The sequence below is a fragment of the Pleurodeles waltl genome, chromosome 12, assembly GCF_031143425.1.
Source record: "Pleurodeles waltl isolate 20211129_DDA chromosome 12, aPleWal1.hap1.20221129, whole genome shotgun sequence".
NCBI classification, from domain to species: Eukaryota; Metazoa; Chordata; class Amphibia; order Caudata; family Salamandridae; genus Pleurodeles; species Pleurodeles waltl.
Genome location: NC_090451.1, coordinates 528,244,989 through 528,265,624, shown reverse-complemented (window position 1 = coordinate 528,265,624; position 20,636 = coordinate 528,244,989). Strand labels below are relative to the sequence as shown.

The window sequence follows — 20,636 nt, the reverse complement described above, 5'->3', positions numbered from 1 at the left end:
GAAGGGCTTGATATACAGAGGAAAGAGCGAAGAACAAAGGGGCCCATCAACAGCTGGGTAATTGTCTCTCAAGCTTCACCAAACAACCAGGCCATTAGTGTTCACTGTCTGGTTCATAGGCAATGTTTCAGTGATGGAACTGGCACAGGAGGGCTTGCCTTTCCTTTTGGCTTTCGGTCTCTGAGGTTTTACAAATAGTCTTCTTTGTAGAACGCGTTGAGCGGCGGGACCCTGGTGTGGAGATGTCAAGCCATGCGACGGCAACACAAAGGATTCCCCCAAGGAGGGAGTCCACCTGTAACAAGGAGCAACTTCATCCAGGGTTCTAATGCTTCTAGATTCATTTCTTCCAACCAAAGTGAATGCAGAAGTGACGTCCCCACTTGTACTTGATTACTTTACCACAAAGGATCTCAGTCAGCAGCCGAAGGGCTCTACGACGCTGCAGTATTGTTGGGGACTGATCCTTCTTTGGGAAGCCTTCTAGCAATAAAATCTACTTGGCTAGAAGTAACCTAAGTGGAAGGTTGTGAGCATTATGGTGCCCCTGACATAGTAAACAAAAGGGAAAGTTTACAGAGCTGCAATTGCTCAGTTGTTGTATTTTTCATATAGCATCAAAGGGAAATACAAGACAGGCAACAGGGGAAACTGAGAATGATCTATTGTAAGATTCCACAACAGTTGTCTTTAGACACGAATTGGAGAACTTGGCATCACAATGAAAACTGTGCTACCCTCTTCTTACAGAAACATACATTCCCCTGGCAACAAAGGTGTGCACAATCCTGGGAGGATGTTAAAAAAAAAAAAAAGAAGAAGAAAACTATAGTTATCAAGGTTCAAAGTAAAACAAATTATCCAGTTCAAAAGTCACATGATCTTTAGCAACGTGTCTCAGGAGTTGAAACTACAAATTGTAGTGTTCAGCAAAAATTAACCCTTAGGCCCTCATTATGACACTGGCGGTAAGTACCGCTTACCGCCATGCCGACTGCCGCCAACATACCGCCGCCGCGGTTTACAGCTACCCATATTATGACACACACATTGCAATCAGTCACTATACAGACACACACACAAGTCCGCCAGCCAAAAGGTCGGTGATAAACTGGTGGTTCCAAAACCCACACCGTTACGCAAACAGAACTACGCCCACAGCATTATGACCCACGAATTACCGCGGCGGACCGTCAACCGGGGTAAACCATTGGCGGTACATACCACTGCGCTCAAACTACACACACACACACACACACACATACAAAACTACACCACATTGGACAATTCAAACTACACACACCTGACACACATACACACACCACACCCACACCACTATAAAACACACACATTACCCACAACCCTTTCTGACTCAAACAAATTGACAACTGAGAGAGACACCAAGAGCACCCACAGAACCAGAGCCACAGAACACCATCACCCATACACCATCCACGCACCTCACAGCACACACCCCAACACATCACCCCACACCACACACACTACACCCATGGCACCACAAAGACACCCCAGGTTCTCAGAGGAGGAGCTAAGGGTCATGGCGGAGAAAATCATCTGGGTAGAGCCACAGCTATTTGGATCACATGTGCAGCAGACATCCATTGCCAGGAAGATGGAGCTATGGCGGAGAATCGTGGACAGGGTCAACGCCGTGGAACAGCACCCAAGAACAGGGGATGACATCAGGAAGAGGTGGAACGACCTACGGGGAAGGTACATTCCGTGGTTGCAAGACACCAGATAGCTGTACAGAGGACTGGCGGTGGACCCCCACCTCCTCCCCCACAACTAACAACATGGGAGGAGCAAGTCTTGGCAATACTGCATCCTGAGGGCCTGGCAGGAGTAGCAAGAGGACTGGACTCTGGTAAGCCAACTCTTTACAACTTTCCCCGCCCCTACCTGCATGCCATCACAAACTCCCACCCCTACTCTCAACCTCACTCCCATCACTGCATTACCTTCCACATACCCTACCATCACAACCCACCCATCCTAATACCAAGCTGTAAGGAAATGCCTCCTTGGCATGGTTACCCCCTGACTTTTTGCCTTTGCTGATGACAAGTTATGATTTGAAAGTGTGCTGAGGCCTGCTAACCAGGCCCCAGCACCAGTGTTCTTTCCCTAAAACTGTACCTTTGTCTCCACAATTGGCACACCCTGACATCCAGGTAAGTCCCTTGTAACTGGTACCCCTGGTACCAAGGTCCCTGATGCCAGGGAAGGTCTCTAAGGGCTGCAGCATGTCTTATGCCACCCTGGGGACCCCTCACTCAGCACATGCACACTGCTTGCCAGCTTGTGTGTGCTGATGGGGAGAAAATGACTAAGTCACCATGGCACTCCCCTCAGAGTGCCATGCCAACCTCACACTGCCTATGGCGTAGATAAGTCACCCCTCTAGCAGGCCTTACTGCCCTAAGGCAGGGTGCACTATACCACAGGTGAGGGCATAGGTGCATGAGCACTATGCCCCTACAGTGTCTAAGCAAAACCTTAGACATTGTAAGTGCAGGGTAGCCATAAAAGTATATGGTCTGGGAGTCTGTCATACACGAACTCCACAGCACCATAATGGCTACACTGAAAACTGGGAAGTTTGGTATCAAACTTCTCAGCACAATAAATGCACACTGATGCCAGTGTACATTGTATTGTGAAATACACCCAGAGGGCATCTTAGAGATGCCCCCTGAAAACATACCCGACTTCCAGTGTGGGCTGACTAGTTTTGCCAGCCTGCCACACACCAGACATGTTGCTGGCCACATGGGGAGAGTGCCTTTGTCACTCTGTGGCTAGTAACAAAGCCTGCACTGGGTGGAGGTGCTTCTCACCTCCCCCTGCAGGAACTGTAATACCTGGGTGTGAGCCTCAAAGGCTCACCCCCTTTGTTACAGCGCCACAGGGCATCCCAGCTAGTGGAGATGCCCGCCTCCTCCGGCCACTTTTGGCGGCAAGGCCGGAGGAGATAATGAGAAAAACAAGGAGGAGTCACTGGCCAGTCAGGACAACCCCTAAGGTGTCCTGAGCTGAGGTGACTCTGACTTTTAGAAATCCTCCATCTTGCAGATGGGGGATTCCCCCAATAGGATTAGGGATGTGCCCCCCTCCCCTCAGGGAGGTGGCACAAAGAGGGTGTAGCCAACCTCAGGGCTAGCAGCCATTGGCTACTAACCTCCCAGACCTAAACATACCCCTAAATTGAGTATTTAGGGGCCCCCAGAACCAAGCAAGATAGATTCCTGCAACCTGAAGACGAAGAAGGACTGCTGACCTGAAGCCCTGCAGAGAAGACGGAGACACCAACTGCTTTGGCCCCAGCCCTACTGGCCTGTCTCCCCACTTCAAGAAAAACTGCAACAGCGACGCGTCCCCCAGGGTCCAGCGACCTCTGACACCTCAGAGGACTACCCTGCATCTAAAAGGACCAAAAACTCCCAAGGACAGCAGCCCTGTTCCAAAGAAACTGCAACTTTGCAACAAAGAAGCAACTTTTAAAGACCACACGTTTCCCGCCGGAAGCGTGAGACTTTCCAATCTGCACCCGACGCCCCCGGCTCAACCTGCAGAAAATCAACACTACAGGGAGGACTCCCCAGTGACTGCGAGCCTGTGAGTAGCCAGAGTTGACCCCCCTGAGCCCCCTCAGCGACGCCTGTAGAGGGAATCCAGAGGCTCCCCCTGACCGCGACTGCCTGCTTCAATGAACCAGATGCCTGGTAAATACACTGCAGCCGCAGCCCCCAGGACCTGAAGGATCCGACTTCCAGTGCAGGAGTGACCCCCAGGAGGCCCTCTCCCTAGCCCAGGTGGTGGCTACCCCGAGGAGCCCCCCGTGCCTGCCTGCATCGCTGAAGATATCCCTGGGTCTCCCATTGAAACCTATTGCGAACCAGACGCCTGTTTGCACACTGCACCCGGCCGCCCCGTGCCGCTGAGGGTGTACTTTCTGTGCTGACTTGTGTCCCCCCCCGGTCCCCTACAAAACCCTCCTGGTCTGCCCTCTGAAGTCGTGGGTACTTACCTGCTGGCAGACTGGAACCAGGGCACCCCTATTTCCATTGGAGCCTATGCGTTTTGGGCACCACTTTGACCTCTGCACCTGACCGGCCCTGAGCTGCTGGTGTGGTAACTTTGGGGTTGCCCTGAACCCCCAACGGTGGGCTACCTTGGACCCAACTTTGAACCCTGTAAGTGTTTTACTTACCTGAAAAACTAACAAATACTTAACTCACCCAGGAACTGTTGAATTTTGCAGTGTCCAATTTTAAATAGCTTATTGCAATCTTTGCCAAAACTGTACATGCTATTGTGATGATTCAAAGTTCCTAAGATACCTGAATGAAATACCTTTCATTTAAAGTATTGTTTGTAAATCTTGAACCTGTGGTTCTTAAAATAAACTAAGAAAATATATTTTTCTATATAAAAACCAATTGTCTTTGAGTGTGTGTTCCTCATTTATTACCTGTGTGTGTACAACAAATGCTTAACACTACCCCCTGATAAGCCTACTGCTCGACCACACTACCACAAAATAGAGCATTAGAATTATCTCTTTTTGCCACTATCTTACCTCTAAGGGGAACCCTTGGACTCTGTGCATGCTATTTCTTACTTTGAAATAGTACATACAGAGCCAACTTCCTACACAAGCCCTGCATGTAACACCAATGCATGGACCCCCATCACATACCTGCATGGACACCCATCACGAAAGCATGCACATTAGAGAGAATAACCTAGCCCACAAAATCACTACTCACAAGGCAAAGCTGACAGGGCAATCACAACTATACAGGGCAACACACCCATGCACAAGATGTCACACACAGAAACTATAACACTGCGTTTACATCCCCACAGGTCCCCCACCCAACGTCACCGGAGAGGGGGTGCCAGAAACATCTAGTCCCCCCACAGAAGAGGCCCTCAGTGATGACAGCAGCTCTGGACGCCTGGATCCGGATGACCAACCTGGCCCATCAGGGATCTCAGGACAGTCGGTTACCCAGCCACAGTCCCATACCACTACAGAGCCTCCCCCATCAGAAAACACCAGCACAGCACCCACACAGTTGGCCAATACCTCTGTCCCCAGGACACGTCACTCAGCAGTGTGTCCACTACTACAGGGACCCCAGGCAAACACAGGACGGTCAGGGACCTTGGGTCAGTGGCAGTGGGCACACAGTTCAGGGGACAGAGGCACAGACAACAGGGAAGTGATGCTGGGAGGACTGCTGTGCGACAAGGCACGAGGCATTCACCAACATCCTGGGAGCATACCACCATTCCCAGGAGACGATGGGCCAGATACCGGACGAGATGCAGGAGACCCAGCGGCGACAGGAGAACAATACCTGGGGATCAGGGAGGACCAGAACAACATCCATACCACCCTGGTCACCATTACAGGGGTTCTGGTTGACATGGCCAACACCATGAGGGAGGCAGTGGCACACCACCGGGCACCTGACACTATCCAAACCGATGAACAGCCCTCCACCGCCGCTAGTAGACAGGAGGCCCGCCACAGGTACAACTGGCCACCAGCACACTTCCCCCTGCAGAAGGAGAACCACCCCACAAATAGTCCCTGCAATCCAGGCAGAAGCCAGAGAACATTGCCAAAACCCCGCCAGGAAATAAGACCCCACCAGGAAATAAGACTCTCCTGATTGTCACCCTTGTGTCCCACTCTGTCACCCTGTTCACCTTGAACTGCCATTACTCCCCTTCCTATACCCCCTTGGACAATGCACCTGTGATACAAATAGACTAGACTCTATCCTGGACTTTCCTCCATCATCACCCCAGCCAATTGCACATCCCCTTCTACCTCTTAGCACTTAAATAAACACCTTTTGAAAAAATACAAGTATGGAGTATGTCAAATGATTTAACTATGTATTCGTTTAACAAGGTTTATATATTGCAATACAACTGTACAGTAATGTATACATAGGAATGACCTGTAGTTGGCTGCAGTCAACACACTAGGTGCCAGAGTGGGGCACAGATATCTGAAAATAGAGATGCCAAAGGGTACAGTAAGTGGCCATAAAAGTGGGAGAATCTGCCTGCCATGTACAATATCAAATACAAAACTGTCAATGCAAAGTGAAGTTACAGTGTCTCACCTGTGTGTCACTGGAAGTACTGTCATATGATAGCTGTTCTGTTGTCCTCATCCTCAACCTCTGACTCCTCATCTTCACTGTCCACAGGGTCCACTACTGCCACACGCCCATCTCTAGCCTCCTCCTTCCTGCAGAAAAGGCACCTGACGTCTCAAGGCAAGGTAATGCAACATGCAGCATGCCACGATTATCTGGCACACCTTCATGGGTGAGTAGCACAGGGATCCACCTGTTAGATGCAGGCACCAAAACCTGGCTTTCAGGAGGCCGAATGTCCTCTCAATTATTCTTCTTGTTCACCCATGTGCCTAATTGTAACGTTCCTCTGCCCTTGTCCTGGGATTCCTCACTGGGGTCAGTAGCCATGAGAGATTGGGGTAACCAGAGTCACCTGCAATTATTGAGGGACATCTGTTAGCCACACACTAACCCTTAGGGCCCACACCATACCCATACACCAACATCCACTGGGTGGGAACCAGGGCCCACCTATTAGACACAACCGGGTGCCTCTGGAGTTGAGCCATCACATATGGGATGCTGCTATTCCTCAGGATACAGGCATCATGCACAGAGCCAGGATACTTAGCTTTGACATGAGAGATGTACTGGTCCGCCAGGGGGGGGGGGGGGGGGGGGGGTTGGAAATGCAATATGTGTACCATCAATTGACCTAATAATGATGGGTGACTGTAATAGTATGCCGTTGGATAGGCCCAAATGGTGCCTATGTGTACTGTGCCATGGCCTCCCCCCCCCCCAACTGAAATGGTGTCCGCCAGTCCTGTTTGGAGGGACAGGTGGAAATTAGGTCATTCTGCACCGTTGCGGGAGGCGGTTGAGTACTGCTGTGCAACACCCCATCGGTTGTCTATGGGCCCTATGGGTACAGTGGCCAATGGTGATGTACGCCGGCGGTGACGGTACACACCGACGCAGACGTGACTGCCATTTTCTATCTGTTCACTCACTTGCTACCTGACCTTCAACAGGAGAGGACCTACACTGCAAGTGCTGCTGTGACCTGTGTCTGGAACCGACCACGGCTCGTGTCACTGGGGAAAGGGCCCCTGCCTTCACCACTGTGGAGTTGGAGAGACTGGTGGATGGGGTCCTACCCCAGTACCGAATGCTGTATGGGCCTCCAGACCAACAGGTGAATACACTGTGAGCACGATGCAAGGGGCATGATTGCATGGAGTGGTGTGTATGAATGCCTCATGTGGGGGGGAGGGGTTGGTGGAAGGGTTCTGGGCAGCGTGATGCATGTATGGTGGGCAATGTCTGTGAGTAAGGGGATGTGAGGGCCATGACGGGCCATGAGTGTAACAGGCCAGACGGTATGACTGATACCTTTTTCAATGTATCTTTTTCTGCAGGTCAGCGCCCATCAGAAAAAGGGTAAATGGCGTGCCATCGCCAAGGATGTGCAGACCCTGGGAGTCTATGACCGGCAGAGCACCCACTGTCGCAAACGGTGGGAGGACTTGAGACGCTGGGCAAGGAAGACGGCGGAGCCCCAGCTGGGGATGGCCTCCCAACGAGGAAGGGGTGCCCATCAAACCATGACCCCCCTAATGGCCCGCATACTGGTGTTGGCCTATCTGGAGCTGGATGGGCGCTTGAGGGCATCACAGCAGCCACAAGGGTATGAGTACAATTTCCAAATATACCACTTGTGCGTGGTATCCGGGGGGGGGGATGTGGGTGCCCCTAGGCCAGGCCGGACATTGCAGGGTAGGTTCCATGTTGGGCAGGGGCTGATGAACACCACCTCCAACCAAGCTAGTTGGCATCCACTACTGGGAAGGGGTCTGAGGTATGCTGCTATTGACGTTAAGTATTCCTGTCCATGGGCTGGTGATCAGCATTGTGACTGGTAGTGCATTGCCTACGGGGGGGAGTTGGTGTGTGTGTGTGGTACGCCAATTGTGGTGTTGTTGCTGCCATTGACCAAGTGTATCCTTTGTCTCTTCCCCCCTCTTTTTGTTTTGTCACCCTGTCCTTATGTGCATTAGTATCATTTGGCGTAGGAGCAGAGGCACCAGCAACGGGGGGAGCTGCATCCCACAGGGCCCATGAGGCCGAATCCACCGACAGTGAGGGCACCAGTGGGATGGAGGGTGAGGGGAGCACCACGGCCGAGACAGGAGGGGACAGTTCAGATAGCGATACCTCCTCCGATAGAAGCTACCTGCTGGTGGCGGACACCTCTGTGCCCACCCCAACTACAGGTACATCCGCCCCCCCCATCCCCGATACCAGCACTGCCCTCCCAGCAGCCCCTCAGTAAGTTTCTGTGCTCTCCTTCGCCCCAGGCACCCCAGGCCCTGCCCCTGTTAGCCCTGCTACCCTGAGTGAGGAGGCTATTGACCTCCTGCAATCCATCTCTGTTGGTCAGTCAACCATAGTGAATGCCATCCAGGGGCTGGCAGCCCATTTGCAAAAAAAAAAACAAATGCATTCCTGGAGCACATTCACTCTAGCATGGCGGCCCAACAGAGATCAATCCTGCCTCTGGCCTCCTCCCTGATGGTAGCCATTGTCCCTGTCTCTAGCCTCCCTCCTCCAACTTCCTCTGCCCAGTCCCATTCCTCTCAACCCCAACCTATCCCAAGCACACATTCAGACCAGCATGCACACAAGACAACACACATGAGTGGCTCAGGCAAACACAAGCACCACACATCTTCCCACAGGCACTCACACAAACACCATCCAGATGCAGACACATCAACATCCACTGCCTCCACTGTCTCCCCCTCCTCCTCCTCGTCCACCACCCTCCCAGTAGCGTCTCCACTCACACCTGCATGCACTACATCATCATCCACTACCCTCATCACGCCTATCACTACACACCCCTCACTGGCAGTCACCACCCCCACATCCATGCACAAGTCCCCTCTGTCCTCTCCCACTGTGCCTGTGCCCCCCGCAAGGTACACAAACGCAAGCACTCAGACACCCAACAGCCATCCATCTCCCAACAGCATCCAGCCCATGCACCTGCACCCAAATCCAGCAGACATACACCTCCAACAACCACTCCCTCTTCCTCCACTCCCAAACCTTCACCCTCTTCCTGCCCCACTGTCCCTAACAAGCTTTTCCTCTCCGCCGTTGATCTCTTCCCTACCCCTTCCTCCCCACCCCCGTCCTTCACGTCGGGCCAGGGTGGTCAGAACCCAGGCTAGCACCTCAGCCACCCAGTCCACAGCCACAATAGTGTTGGCATCTACTGCAGGTGGGAAAGGCACCAGGGAACCAACCATCAGCACTGGCAGTGTGCCTGCACCAGCTGCCAAGTGGAAGGACAAGGAGGCACCACCAGCTGCCAAGGGGAAGGGAAAGGAGGCACCACCAGCTGCCAAGGGCAAGGGAAAAGGGCCTGCACCTGCAGGCAGGACGGAGTAGAGGCCTGGTGCTGGGACTGATTCTGAGCCGTCACCACCAACCATGGCGGTTTAGCCGCAGCGAGGCTGCAGGGGAAGGGCTGGAGCCTCCCCCCACCATTGGCATCCCGACACCAGCACTGCCACCAGCACCACTGACAGAAGCAGCAGTCCCAGTGGGCAGCCGTCCGAGGCTGCAGGGGAAGGGCTGGAGCCTCCCCCCACCACTGCCTGCACAGCCACCAGCACCACTGCCAGCAGCAGCAACCCCAGTGGGCAGCCGGTCGAGGCTGCAGGGGATGGGCTGGTGCCTCCCCCCACCACTGCCAGCCCCGACACCAGCACCGCCATTGCCACCACTTAGCAGCTGTCACTGCCGGCGGGCAGTGTGTAGTCCTACCTCCATGGGCCGTAGTGCATCCTGGACCCTGCAAATCCTGTGGGTCTGACACCCAGGAGAGAGCCTGTGCCCTTGCACTCCAATATCTGCATCACAGGGCACAATGTCCCCTCCAGAACCAGTGGAGAAGCCATCCACTCACCCCCTCCTTGCCAGGATGAAGCACACAGGGCACAAGGCCCCCTCCAGAACCAGTAAAAGAAGCCACCCACTAAAGATACTGTGGCCTTGCACTCCCCAGGACCAAGCAGTGGGCAAACCACCCACTAGAGAGACTGTGGCTTTGCACTCCCCAGGACCAAGCAGTGGGCAAACCACCCACTTGAGAGACTGGCCTTGCACTCCCCAGGACAGCGCAGAGGGCATGTTGCCCCCTCCAGGACCAGTGGTGTTGTACCACCTTCCGGCTGAGGTTCCACCCATTCCCTGACCCACTGAGGTGCCTGTCTATTTTCGACCTGATGCCCCTGCAGTGTTCTCTCATTGTTGTTGCAGGCGTCAAGTGGGGCCTTGGCCTATGTGATGTGGCCCTGTGGCCCACAGACATTGAGGACTGGGCAGTGTCCCTCCATTTGTATTTGAAACACGATTTTCTATGATTTTATCTTATTACAATCACTTTAATCAATTCCTTTTGTCCTTGCATTATTCCTGAAGGGTACGGGGTGTATATGTAAAGTTACTGCATCTGTTTGTGTGTATGGTGGTGGAGGTGGAGTTGGAGGTGGGGGTGTTGCGTGTGTGTGTGTGTGTGTGTGTGTGTGTGTGTCACTCTCTTTTTCCTCCCCCCTCCCTTGTGTGCTAGGCCGCAGTACCCACGTGGTCGTCTTCGCCGGCGTTGATGTTCGTAGTGAATGAGGAGGTATACAATCATGGGAAATATGTGCAACTTGGGTTCCATGGCGTCGTGGTTCTTCCTTGAGTCTCCAGAGGTGAGTCCTTTGACTTCTGGGTACTGTTTCCGCCGTGCTTTTGATGTCATTGGTACCGCCCCGTAAAAGGTGGTGGATAGGTGGGTCATATTACTGTGTGCGGTACACTGTCTTCCGCCAGGCTGTTAGTGGTTACCCCCGCAGTGCTTGCTGCTACCGCCGTGGCAGTCGGTGTGTTAAAGCGGCTGTCTGTCTGAGCGATTTCCGCTGTGGTCATAATTCAATTTTTTTTACTGCCGGCCTGTTGGCGGTATCACCGCCACTTTATCACCGACCGCCAGGGTTGTAATGAGGGCCTTAGTGTTCCTTTCCACTTGTCAACATCACTCGAAAAGTAGGATGTCATGGTGATGTTAATAAGAGAAGGTGCCTGGTAGCGCATTTACCTGTACAGTCAAGCCTACACCCAAAAAAGAAATATTACCAAAACAACCATTCAAAGTTCCTTTGCATCCTACACAATTCATTATTCTTTAGGCAAGGAGAATGTCGCTTAACACCACCAAACGGGAGAGTGAAATCAGTACTTTTTATCTTGTCCCGATTTGAGAAATCTATGACATTATAACAATAAAATGAAATCCTTTCTCCCAAACTACAAGGGCTGTTTTGTAAGTGTTTCAGTAGCACGAGAGCTGGCGTAGCTGTGTCTTCTTCTATTCGCAGTTCTGCTGCATGTACATGTCAGGTACAGCTGAATCTTACTAAAAATTCTGAAAAGGAGTGTGCCAGTTTTGTTGCTGGGAATACCCGAGGGCCAGAGCTACTGATTAGGAGAGTATTCCAGCACCAAGAAACAGCTACGCTGAGTTTCTGGATTAGGGAATAATTGCACACATCTGGAAATACCAGGTTCTTTTAGGGTGTTAGTGTAGGGGCACAGTATTTCTGGGGTGGGCGCCTGGGGTTCAGGGTAGGCTTCTGTCCGTTCCCTCTATGCTGCTGACGGGTCAGGTGGGGGCCGATGTCCGACGCTGCCCGGAGTTCCTGCTGCAAGCTAAATTAAATCGAGTGTCTTGGGCCTGGAATTATCGGGTACAGAGTTTGAGGACCTGATAATTCTGGGCACACAGACTCTTATAATCAGGGCCACAGGAATTATGCTGCAGGGGAGTGACAAATTATGCGGTAAGTTTAAGTAAATTATGCGGCAAGGAAAGGCAAATTATGTTGCATTATGCAGAACATTTTGTGATAGTATTACATCATTAATTTGTTAATTTAAAACTTGTTAACACTGTCTGGGCATTAGTTGTAACTTATTAGTACCAGTTTAACACCTAAATCTAGCAATAAACTGCAGAAAGTTGACTAGTCAACCTAGCAATGGGCCTTCCACTGCGCAACAACACGATCTGCTGCAATTTTAGTAACTTTTGAACCGTGTGAGCTAGGAACAACATTTTTTTTAGTTAAAATCTGCAGATTATGCGACAGACGATGGATTAGGTGGCAAATGCGGCAAATCTACAACCACGCGAAAATCGCCACGCCCGCACTACTGCATAATTCCAATGGCCCTGCTTATAATTGCATGAGGCGTAATTCCATCCTGCCACCACTCTGGATGAAATGTCACCACTTGTAATATGTGCTATACTGTTCTATAATAATTGAGATGAAAATAAATTTATGAAAATGTTTCTTCGACAGCATCTGCTGAGTGTAGGAAAGTACCATCTTGCCTGGCATGTTACCCCCATATTTCACTTTATATATGTTGTTTTAGTGTATGTGTCACTGGGACCCTGCCAGCCAGGGCCCCAGTGCTCATAAGTGTGCCTTGTATGTGTTCCCTGTGTGATGACTAACTGTCTCACTGAGGCTCTGCTAACCAGAACCTCAGTGGTTATGCTCTCTCTGGTTTCCAAATTGTCACTAACAGGCTAGTGACCAATTTCACCAATTCACATTGGCATACTGGAACACCCTTATAATTCCCTAGTATATGGTACTGAGGTACCCAGGGTATTGGGGTTCCAGGAGATCCCTATGGGCTGCAGCATTTCTTTTGCCAGGGAGCTCTGACAATTCTTACACAGGCCTGCCACTGCAGCATGAGTGAAATAACGTCCACGTTATTTCACAGCCATTTACCACTGCACTTAAGTAACTTATAAGTCATCTATATGTCTAACCTTCACCTGGTGAAGGTTGGGTGTTAAGTTACTTAGTGTGTGGGCACCCTGGCACTAGCCAAGGTGCCCCCACATTGTTCAGGGCAAATTCCCCAGACTTTGTGAGTGCGGGGACACCATTTTACGCATGCACTATACATAGGTCACTACCTATGTATAGTGTCACAATGGTAACTCCGAACATGGCCATGTAACATGTCTAAGATCATGGAATTGTCACCCCAATGCCATTCTGGCATTGGGGAGACAATTCCATGATCCCCCAAGTCTCTAGCACAGACCCGGGTACTGCCAAACTGCCTTTCCCGGGGTTTCACTGCAGCTGCTGCCAACCCCTCAGACAGGTTTCTGCCCTCCTGGGGTCCAGCCAGGCCTGGCCCAGGAAGGCAGAACAAAGGACTTCCTCAGAGAGAGGGTGCTACACCCTCTCCCTTTGGAAAAAGGTGTCAGGGCTGGGGAGGAGTAGCCTCCCCCAGCCTCTGGAAATGCTTTGATGGGCACAGATGGTGCCCATCTCTGCATAAGCCAGTCTACACAGGTTCAGGGATCCCCCAGCCCTGCTCTGGCGCAAAACTGGACAAAGGAAAGGGGAGTGACCACTCCCCTGACCTGCACCTCCCAGGGGAGGTGCCCAGAGCTCCTCCAGCGTGCCCCAGACCTCTGCCATCTTGGATTCAGAGGTGTGCTGGCACACTGGACTGCTCTGAGTGGCCAGGACCAGCAGGTGACGTCAGAGACTCCTTCTGATAGGCTCTTACCTGTGTTACTAGCCTATCCTCCTTCCTAGGTAGCCATTACTTCCTTTTGCTATTACTGCATAATTTTGGTATTGTGTACATATATCTTGTGTATATTTGGCATCCTCATACTGAGGGTACTCACTGAGATACTTTTGGCATATTGTCATAAAAATAAAGTACCTTTATTTTTAGTATATCTGTGTATTGTGTTTTCTTATATTGTGCATATGACACCAGTGGTATAGTAGGAGCTTTGCATGTCTCCTAGTTCAGCCTAAGCTGCTCTGCTATAGCTACCTTCTATCAGCCTAAGCTGCTAGAAACACATCTTCTACACTAATAAGGGATAAATGGACCTGGTACAGAGTGTAAGTACCCCTTGGTATCCACTACAAGCCAGGCCAGCCTCCTACACTGAGGTTTACAAAAAGAGAGTACAAAACCTCAAAGAAAGAAGATAACATGGAGTGCTAAACAGACAGACACCAGTTGTATAATGGTTGCTTAGAAGCCTGTCTGGCTTCTACAACACACAATGAAAGCACGTTGTTTGATAACCCAATATAGAGGGAGTGCACTGAAGGGTTCATGATATATGAACAGGGAAACATGCACAGGACAAAAGGCTGATGGACAGTGAAACAAATTAAATAGTTTCAAAGTGTAAAACTCAAAACAAAATAAGTTAAACAACTACCTGAAAGCAATTTCATATTTCCCTTTGTTCTTCAGCGAAACACTCAACCTAGATTCATCCATGACCTTCACAATCCCAAAGTCCAAGCCTCCATCAGTTCCTGCAAACAGATTAGTGGGAATTTGTTAACGAATGTAGAAAAGCAGCATGTGTTCAAGGTGCCATATTTGTTCTCTTTATTACGTTGCTGCCTATTTTACATATTTGTGTACATTTTGGTGAAATCGATTATTTTGAGAAAAAAACTCCGCAACCGAAAAAATAATACATGTTCACAAATATATTTAAGCCAAACCCATTTCCAAAGCAGGGACGCACTATCATCCCTTGGGGCATCACATCATTGAGAGAAATCGAGCTGAGAAAGGACGCTTACAAACCTTCATTGCAAGCTAAAATACAGTTTTAAGGAACTTTGTGATGGGGTACCAATCTCGCCTCTGTCCCAGACTCTCACACCCAAGGACAGACTTTGTTCTTCACATACATTGCATCAAGGATATAGGGTGCATGAAAGGCACTTGAAACAGTGATGTGACCAAGGCATCAGCCAGTAACAACAGTGGAGCCCTTTTGAAAATAAAGTTCTTGGTCACAGAGTGTAGTCTACATTCAGAATGGACGAAAGAAACACCATACACCTGAATCTAGGTAAATTATCAAAGTCCTGTTGATGGAGGGCATTTGTAGTTCAATATGCCTGGCAGGAAGGCATGCTGATTAGAAGTAATATGATGTACAAAATATTTGCAATAGTGTCTAATGGTGTAGTAGAGCACAACAAAGGTATGGGTCATTTCACACTAACAATGTATTGCTTCCTTATAGCAATATGGCTTGAGAAACGTCAATGAAAGTCATGGAACCTTTAAGAGTCTTAGAGGATGACAGCCTTCTGAAAGATATAGTGTGGAGCGCTTTCAGATGCTGTACAAGCCAACACAATAAGGTGCTGGAGAGATACATGGATGTAAAGAGGGGACAGGGGAATATACAAAAATGTTGCATCCAAGTCTGATTTCTTTTTTTTTTATCCCAACACAGAGGAGTATGGGTAAGGCAAGGACACTGAGGATGGCTTTGAACTGCAGATGTCCATTACGTGTTGTGCTGAAATAGTAGTGGCTGTGGTTGGGCACTGGGAAACACAAAGTGACAACGTTTCTGCACTGCTAAAGGTGGTTGGATGGGCCCAATCACCATGAGGCAAGAGCTCCTCAGCTCCATGCAGGACTAAAACCCAGACAATTGTGAATAAACACAGGGAGAAAGTTAGCGGGCTGTGTGGTAGTAGAGAAAATCCATTGGAATGGGATAGGTTGGGCCACTACAGAGAGGAAAACTGGAAGTAGAGTTTACACACATTGAGCCCTTTTTTTCAGGGAAACACCGGCATTATTTTAGGATAGATCATTTCCTAGAAAATTGGGAATCCAGATTCAGGTTTGACTTATATATTCATGCAGATCTTCAAAGAACCATGGCAATACTCATGAACCTCTAGATCTTCCCCATCAACTGATGTAATTATGGCCAAGTTAGAGGGAGATCAAAATACCTTGGGGGCATGCTGTCTTCTGCTTCATCCCCGTAGAGATCTTCAGAGAAGCTACACATCGATCAAACTGACACAGTAGAGAGTTGGTGCTGGCAGCATTTATGGATTTTGCTACAGATCCAACAAACACTTTTTATAAACAACATCTACGTGTTTGTGGCATGTACATCAAGGAAGCCAATGCATGCCTTCTCCTTGCTGCTAAACAATTACAGAGGTTGGTGTGGATGCACCTACTTGAAAGCAATATACTGCTTCATATGGCTGTATTTTTGTCAACAATTTAGGTGTTTCTTATGGATCTGGAATCTTTACACAGAAGGATTAAGAGCTAGTAGCAGTAGATGTCTTTATAATGTACCTAGATTGAATAGCCTTAAATATCACACTTGTTAGAGTCTGAGGGTCTTCCACTGGAATGTCTACTTTGGCCATACTCCTTGAAAGAAATGTGTTCTCACCTTCCACTGGAAAATGGATTGATGCTGAAACTGTAGGAGAAGTAGGTATGGTATGCCTATAAGAAGTGTTTATTTCCTCCTCTGGGAAAATTAATCCACTGGGATAGCAGGTGCAATCTCAATACTTGGACACATAATGACAGGAGCAGTCTTACTACGCAGAGTAAACACTTTGCCTGAAGCAGTAATGGTGAGGAAATGTTTTGACATCACCTTGAGTGCTTTGACATTGAACATTTTCATATGAAATGTTTTGATACCGTGATGCCCTTGACATTGAATAACAATATAGCAAGGTCCTCTTTGAACGTGAATGGGAATGTTTTTCTTCGAGATTTTCAACTGCTAACATGCTGGAGGTATGCTTCTCTTTGACACACTGCCCCTTAAAATCAAACAGGGTGAATAAGGCCATTTTGTTTCTCACTGTGCCTTTCTTTTTAATTATTTATCAATGAAAGATGAAGAGGTGGAGAGACCTGCGCAGAAGCTCTCTGCTTGCTGACTGGGTAGCACTCTCCTTCTCAACTGTGATCTGTTTAGCATGGAAGCTGGGCTTACCCAGAGGAGTGCAGGAGGAGTCAGGTGATGGGCCTACTTAGACAGAGGGGGATGGTGAGAGAGACTATGACAGATATGGAGCTGTTCTAAGCTCCCTAATACAAGTCTCTACCATCACCATAAGGAGCTGTGTCTTGGTTCCATGACTGTGACCGGGGAGGGATAGTGTTTTGACTTTCAATCCAATGGCATCACTGTGTTGTATATAAAAACAGAATGCCCTTATCCATCAGTGCAAAAACAGCTTAGGAGCTATGCTCCCAGACAAGCAGTTGAGTTCAACTCGACTAAGCCTCTGGTGGTGCATTTAAGAGGGTCCTGAAAGTACCTTCAACCCTGGGCATTTCACTCCCTTTTCTTTTAGGTGATAAAAAGGGCTAGCAAGAAAACCTTTTCCATTACGAAAACAGTCAAGCAATTTGGTACCTTCATCTTCCCCATGGTACTCATAACACTTGCTTAGATGCAAGAATGATGCACAGTGCCGGGCAAACTGACCAAGACTTATAGTTACCTCTTACATCTTTCATGTTCAGATATCCAATGTTTCTTCAGCGTGAGGTACATGCTGATGCTGACTATAGGCCAGATCGTTTTAAAGGCATTTCACACTGCGCACAGGCCTGCTCTTGTTGACTGTTTCCCAGGCACATGTTGCAGAGGTTGTGAAAGTCAGCTGCTATCAACGGCCAACGGCAAAAGGCATAGCGTAATGCCAGAATATTGCAGCATAATGTACTTGATCTGAAGGAAGCAGTGTATGGGGGAAAAATAGCTGAAAAAATGCAGAATGTCCTAAATTGCAGTATGCTCTGTAAAAGGAAAGTTGCTGAGTGGGATAAAAGCAGAGTGAAGTTCACACAGCTCGGCGAACAAAGTGAACTGACAATGTTGTTCATCTACAGGGACTCGGCTGTTTTGTGTATGGCGTACACATGCATGCTTATGCATTATTGGTACAAGGTTCTGTACTATAGACAGTGTTGGCAGCATTACAAGATGGTAGAATATTCACAAGTTGACAATGGGACTGAACAAGAACATTAGGGTAACAATTCCTCATGAAAATTGGAATTTCTTTAACTAATGTTAGATAGCTCTCCCCAGATGTGTGGTGATCTCTTTTTGACAAAAGCTTTATGAATAGAAGAGTTTCAAACTAATGATGGAAATGGAATCCCTAGAAAGTAGTAGGAGCTCAGACCTCACAGCAATTCTCCTTAAATACATAAATGTGACTATTGTACCTACATGGACACGGGGGTAATTTCCCCATCAGGTTTGTCTGTTTGGGTAAGATCTCTGCCAGGCTACTGTGGGATTTTGCCAGGCTTTTCAGCCAGGGTTGGCAGAGACAATTCAGCTTTAGTTTACCTGATGTGGAAGATCAGGGATAAGAATGTAATTGGGGATCACAGACAAGAATATTATGCTGTTCTTGTGCAACACACTTCTGGAAGATGGGCTTTTGTGCATCCATGATTAAATGCCTTATTTTATATGTTGTCTCCTTTGTAGCATTATTATCATTATTGTTGTTAGAGGCCATGTCATTCTGGCAGCCTCAGAACTACCCACAGCCTTTTTAAATGGCTATATGTGAAGAGTAAACGATAATAAATGTGCAATCTAGGCCTTTTCAACTCTGATGGGTGCTGTATCCTTCTCATATAATGACAGGATTCACCACGTGCACTGAGACACTTGTCAATGATAGCAGAATTTACCTTTAGGGAAACTGATGTCGAGGGCCACGTCATAAGCTTCAGCAAAGATCTGGATGTTTTCAATTTGGACAATTCCCAGAATGTTCTCTACATCAGACACCTGAAGCAAAAGGTAATGCAGGATTAGCAGTTTGAGGTCACAGGCTAGAGACAGGAGTCCCCCCCTTAATTAAGAGGGTCAAAAATCAAAGACACAAGTTAAATATAGTTCACACTCCAAGACACATGTCACGATCCTATGACACTTGATGAAATTTAGGAAACTGGCTTAAGAAATAAATTTAATTGAGAAGAAATTCTCATCTTTGTATTGTTTCGTCCCCTCGCTCAACGGTATTTTTAAATAGGGGACAGACTGTTAATTTTTTTGTACACTTTTTCAATTATATTGGCTGCAAGGTGCTAGCTCTACAGGTATTCCTGAAATGAAACTCACAATCTATTTTGTGCTGCAGCAAATTTTCCCCTGATGTTCCCCACTGTTGTCAATGACCCATCCACACCTAGACCTGTGAAGGTTGAAAAGTAATAAAAGGGGTGCCACAACACATTTAGAATTAGAGTAAATGAAAACAATACACGGTAGCATATACACGTGTTGGCAACAGCAGAGTGTAGCATGGAACATATTGAGACAGACTGGATATCTTTTCTGGGAAATGTTTCCCCACTTACTACTCAATTTTGTACTTTTGCCATTACATAAAAAGATTGTACAAAAATGCTCAGAATTTAAAGATTTGACTAAAGATTTGTGGATGGATGCTCTCAACCAAATAAAATAGGTCGACCTGATGCTTTAGGACCCAAGGAGCAGGATGATATCAAGACAGTTCTCAGAGATCCAAGAGAGAAAGGGATCGTCAGACATAGAGAAAAATACACTAGGACGTCTTCCTGAGACAGTGCAGATAAATGTGCCTAGGAGGATGCAGGGAAAACCTGTTTTTTGAGGACAATGACCAAAGTGCCAGAAAAACAAAACTCACACTTACCTGAAATTCTTGATAACACGACCAACAGAACAGGAGATCCTTACACTATACTTTGATACAAACTTCTCATCTTGGCAGTTATTGTAGAAATGAACATTTGATAGGACAAAGTAAAACAGAGGAACTAGAAACTGGGTTTGGTGTAAACTATCATTAAAAATGAACATAGGGATGAAACATTACCAAAATGTGTAATATCCCTGTCCAATAAATACAAAGATTGCAACCTAATGTTCACATTGTTTAGTAAGTGGCAGAGCGGCAGAATGGAAACAATAGGTAAGATTATGAGAAGGCATACCCTGAAAAACACTGTACCAGTCCTGTTGTGTGAATCCACACAGTAATATTTGGTGAATGCGTGAGTTAAGCTCAAGACACAACAGTACAGAATGTAATCTATGAGATGCCGTAGCATGATGTACTTATGATGCACAAAGATTAGTCTCTGTGAGCGTTACTGAAAATCTCATTTTAAAAAACTAATTTTCATCGAGTCAGCATTTTAAAAAACATATGACATGACTTAGATGAACCTGTTACCTATGCCATTCTGTACCTAAAATAGCTAAATATACTCTATGTTACCAGGTATTTGAAGTTCTTATATGGAAGTTGCAGGCCCCTTCAATGTAATGCAGGTCAAAAGTGGGGATCCAAGATGTGTGGGTAATGACGCTCTGGAAGGATATGGAATCATAATGAAACTACTGGAAGATGTTGTAAGCGAGTGGAATAGGATGAGGAGACATGTAGCACTTTAGCTGGAGCACCAAGTTGTGGTGACAAAGGAAGTAACCGCTCTGAGTTAAAGTGTCTTGTGTGAGCTTCATGGTAACTACAAAGGCAGACCTACTTATCC

General features: G+C 48.1%; 1 protein-coding gene across 2 annotated transcripts in view; it reads right to left on the bottom strand.

Moving 5' to 3' along the window:
- The window catches only part of HYDIN (HYDIN axonemal central pair apparatus protein), a 2,122,366-nt gene that overhangs the window by 470,545 nt on the left and 1,631,185 nt on the right, over window positions 1-20,636 (bottom strand). For both annotated transcript variants that reach the window (XM_069217473.1, XM_069217472.1), the window contains 2 exons: window positions 18,780-18,879; window positions 14,473-14,572 (listed from right to left, as the gene is read on the bottom strand). In XM_069217473.1, the coding sequence (XP_069073574.1) occupies window positions 14,473-14,572; window positions 18,780-18,879 (200 nt within the window). The remainder of the gene's footprint in view (window positions 1-14,472; window positions 14,573-18,779; window positions 18,880-20,636) is intronic.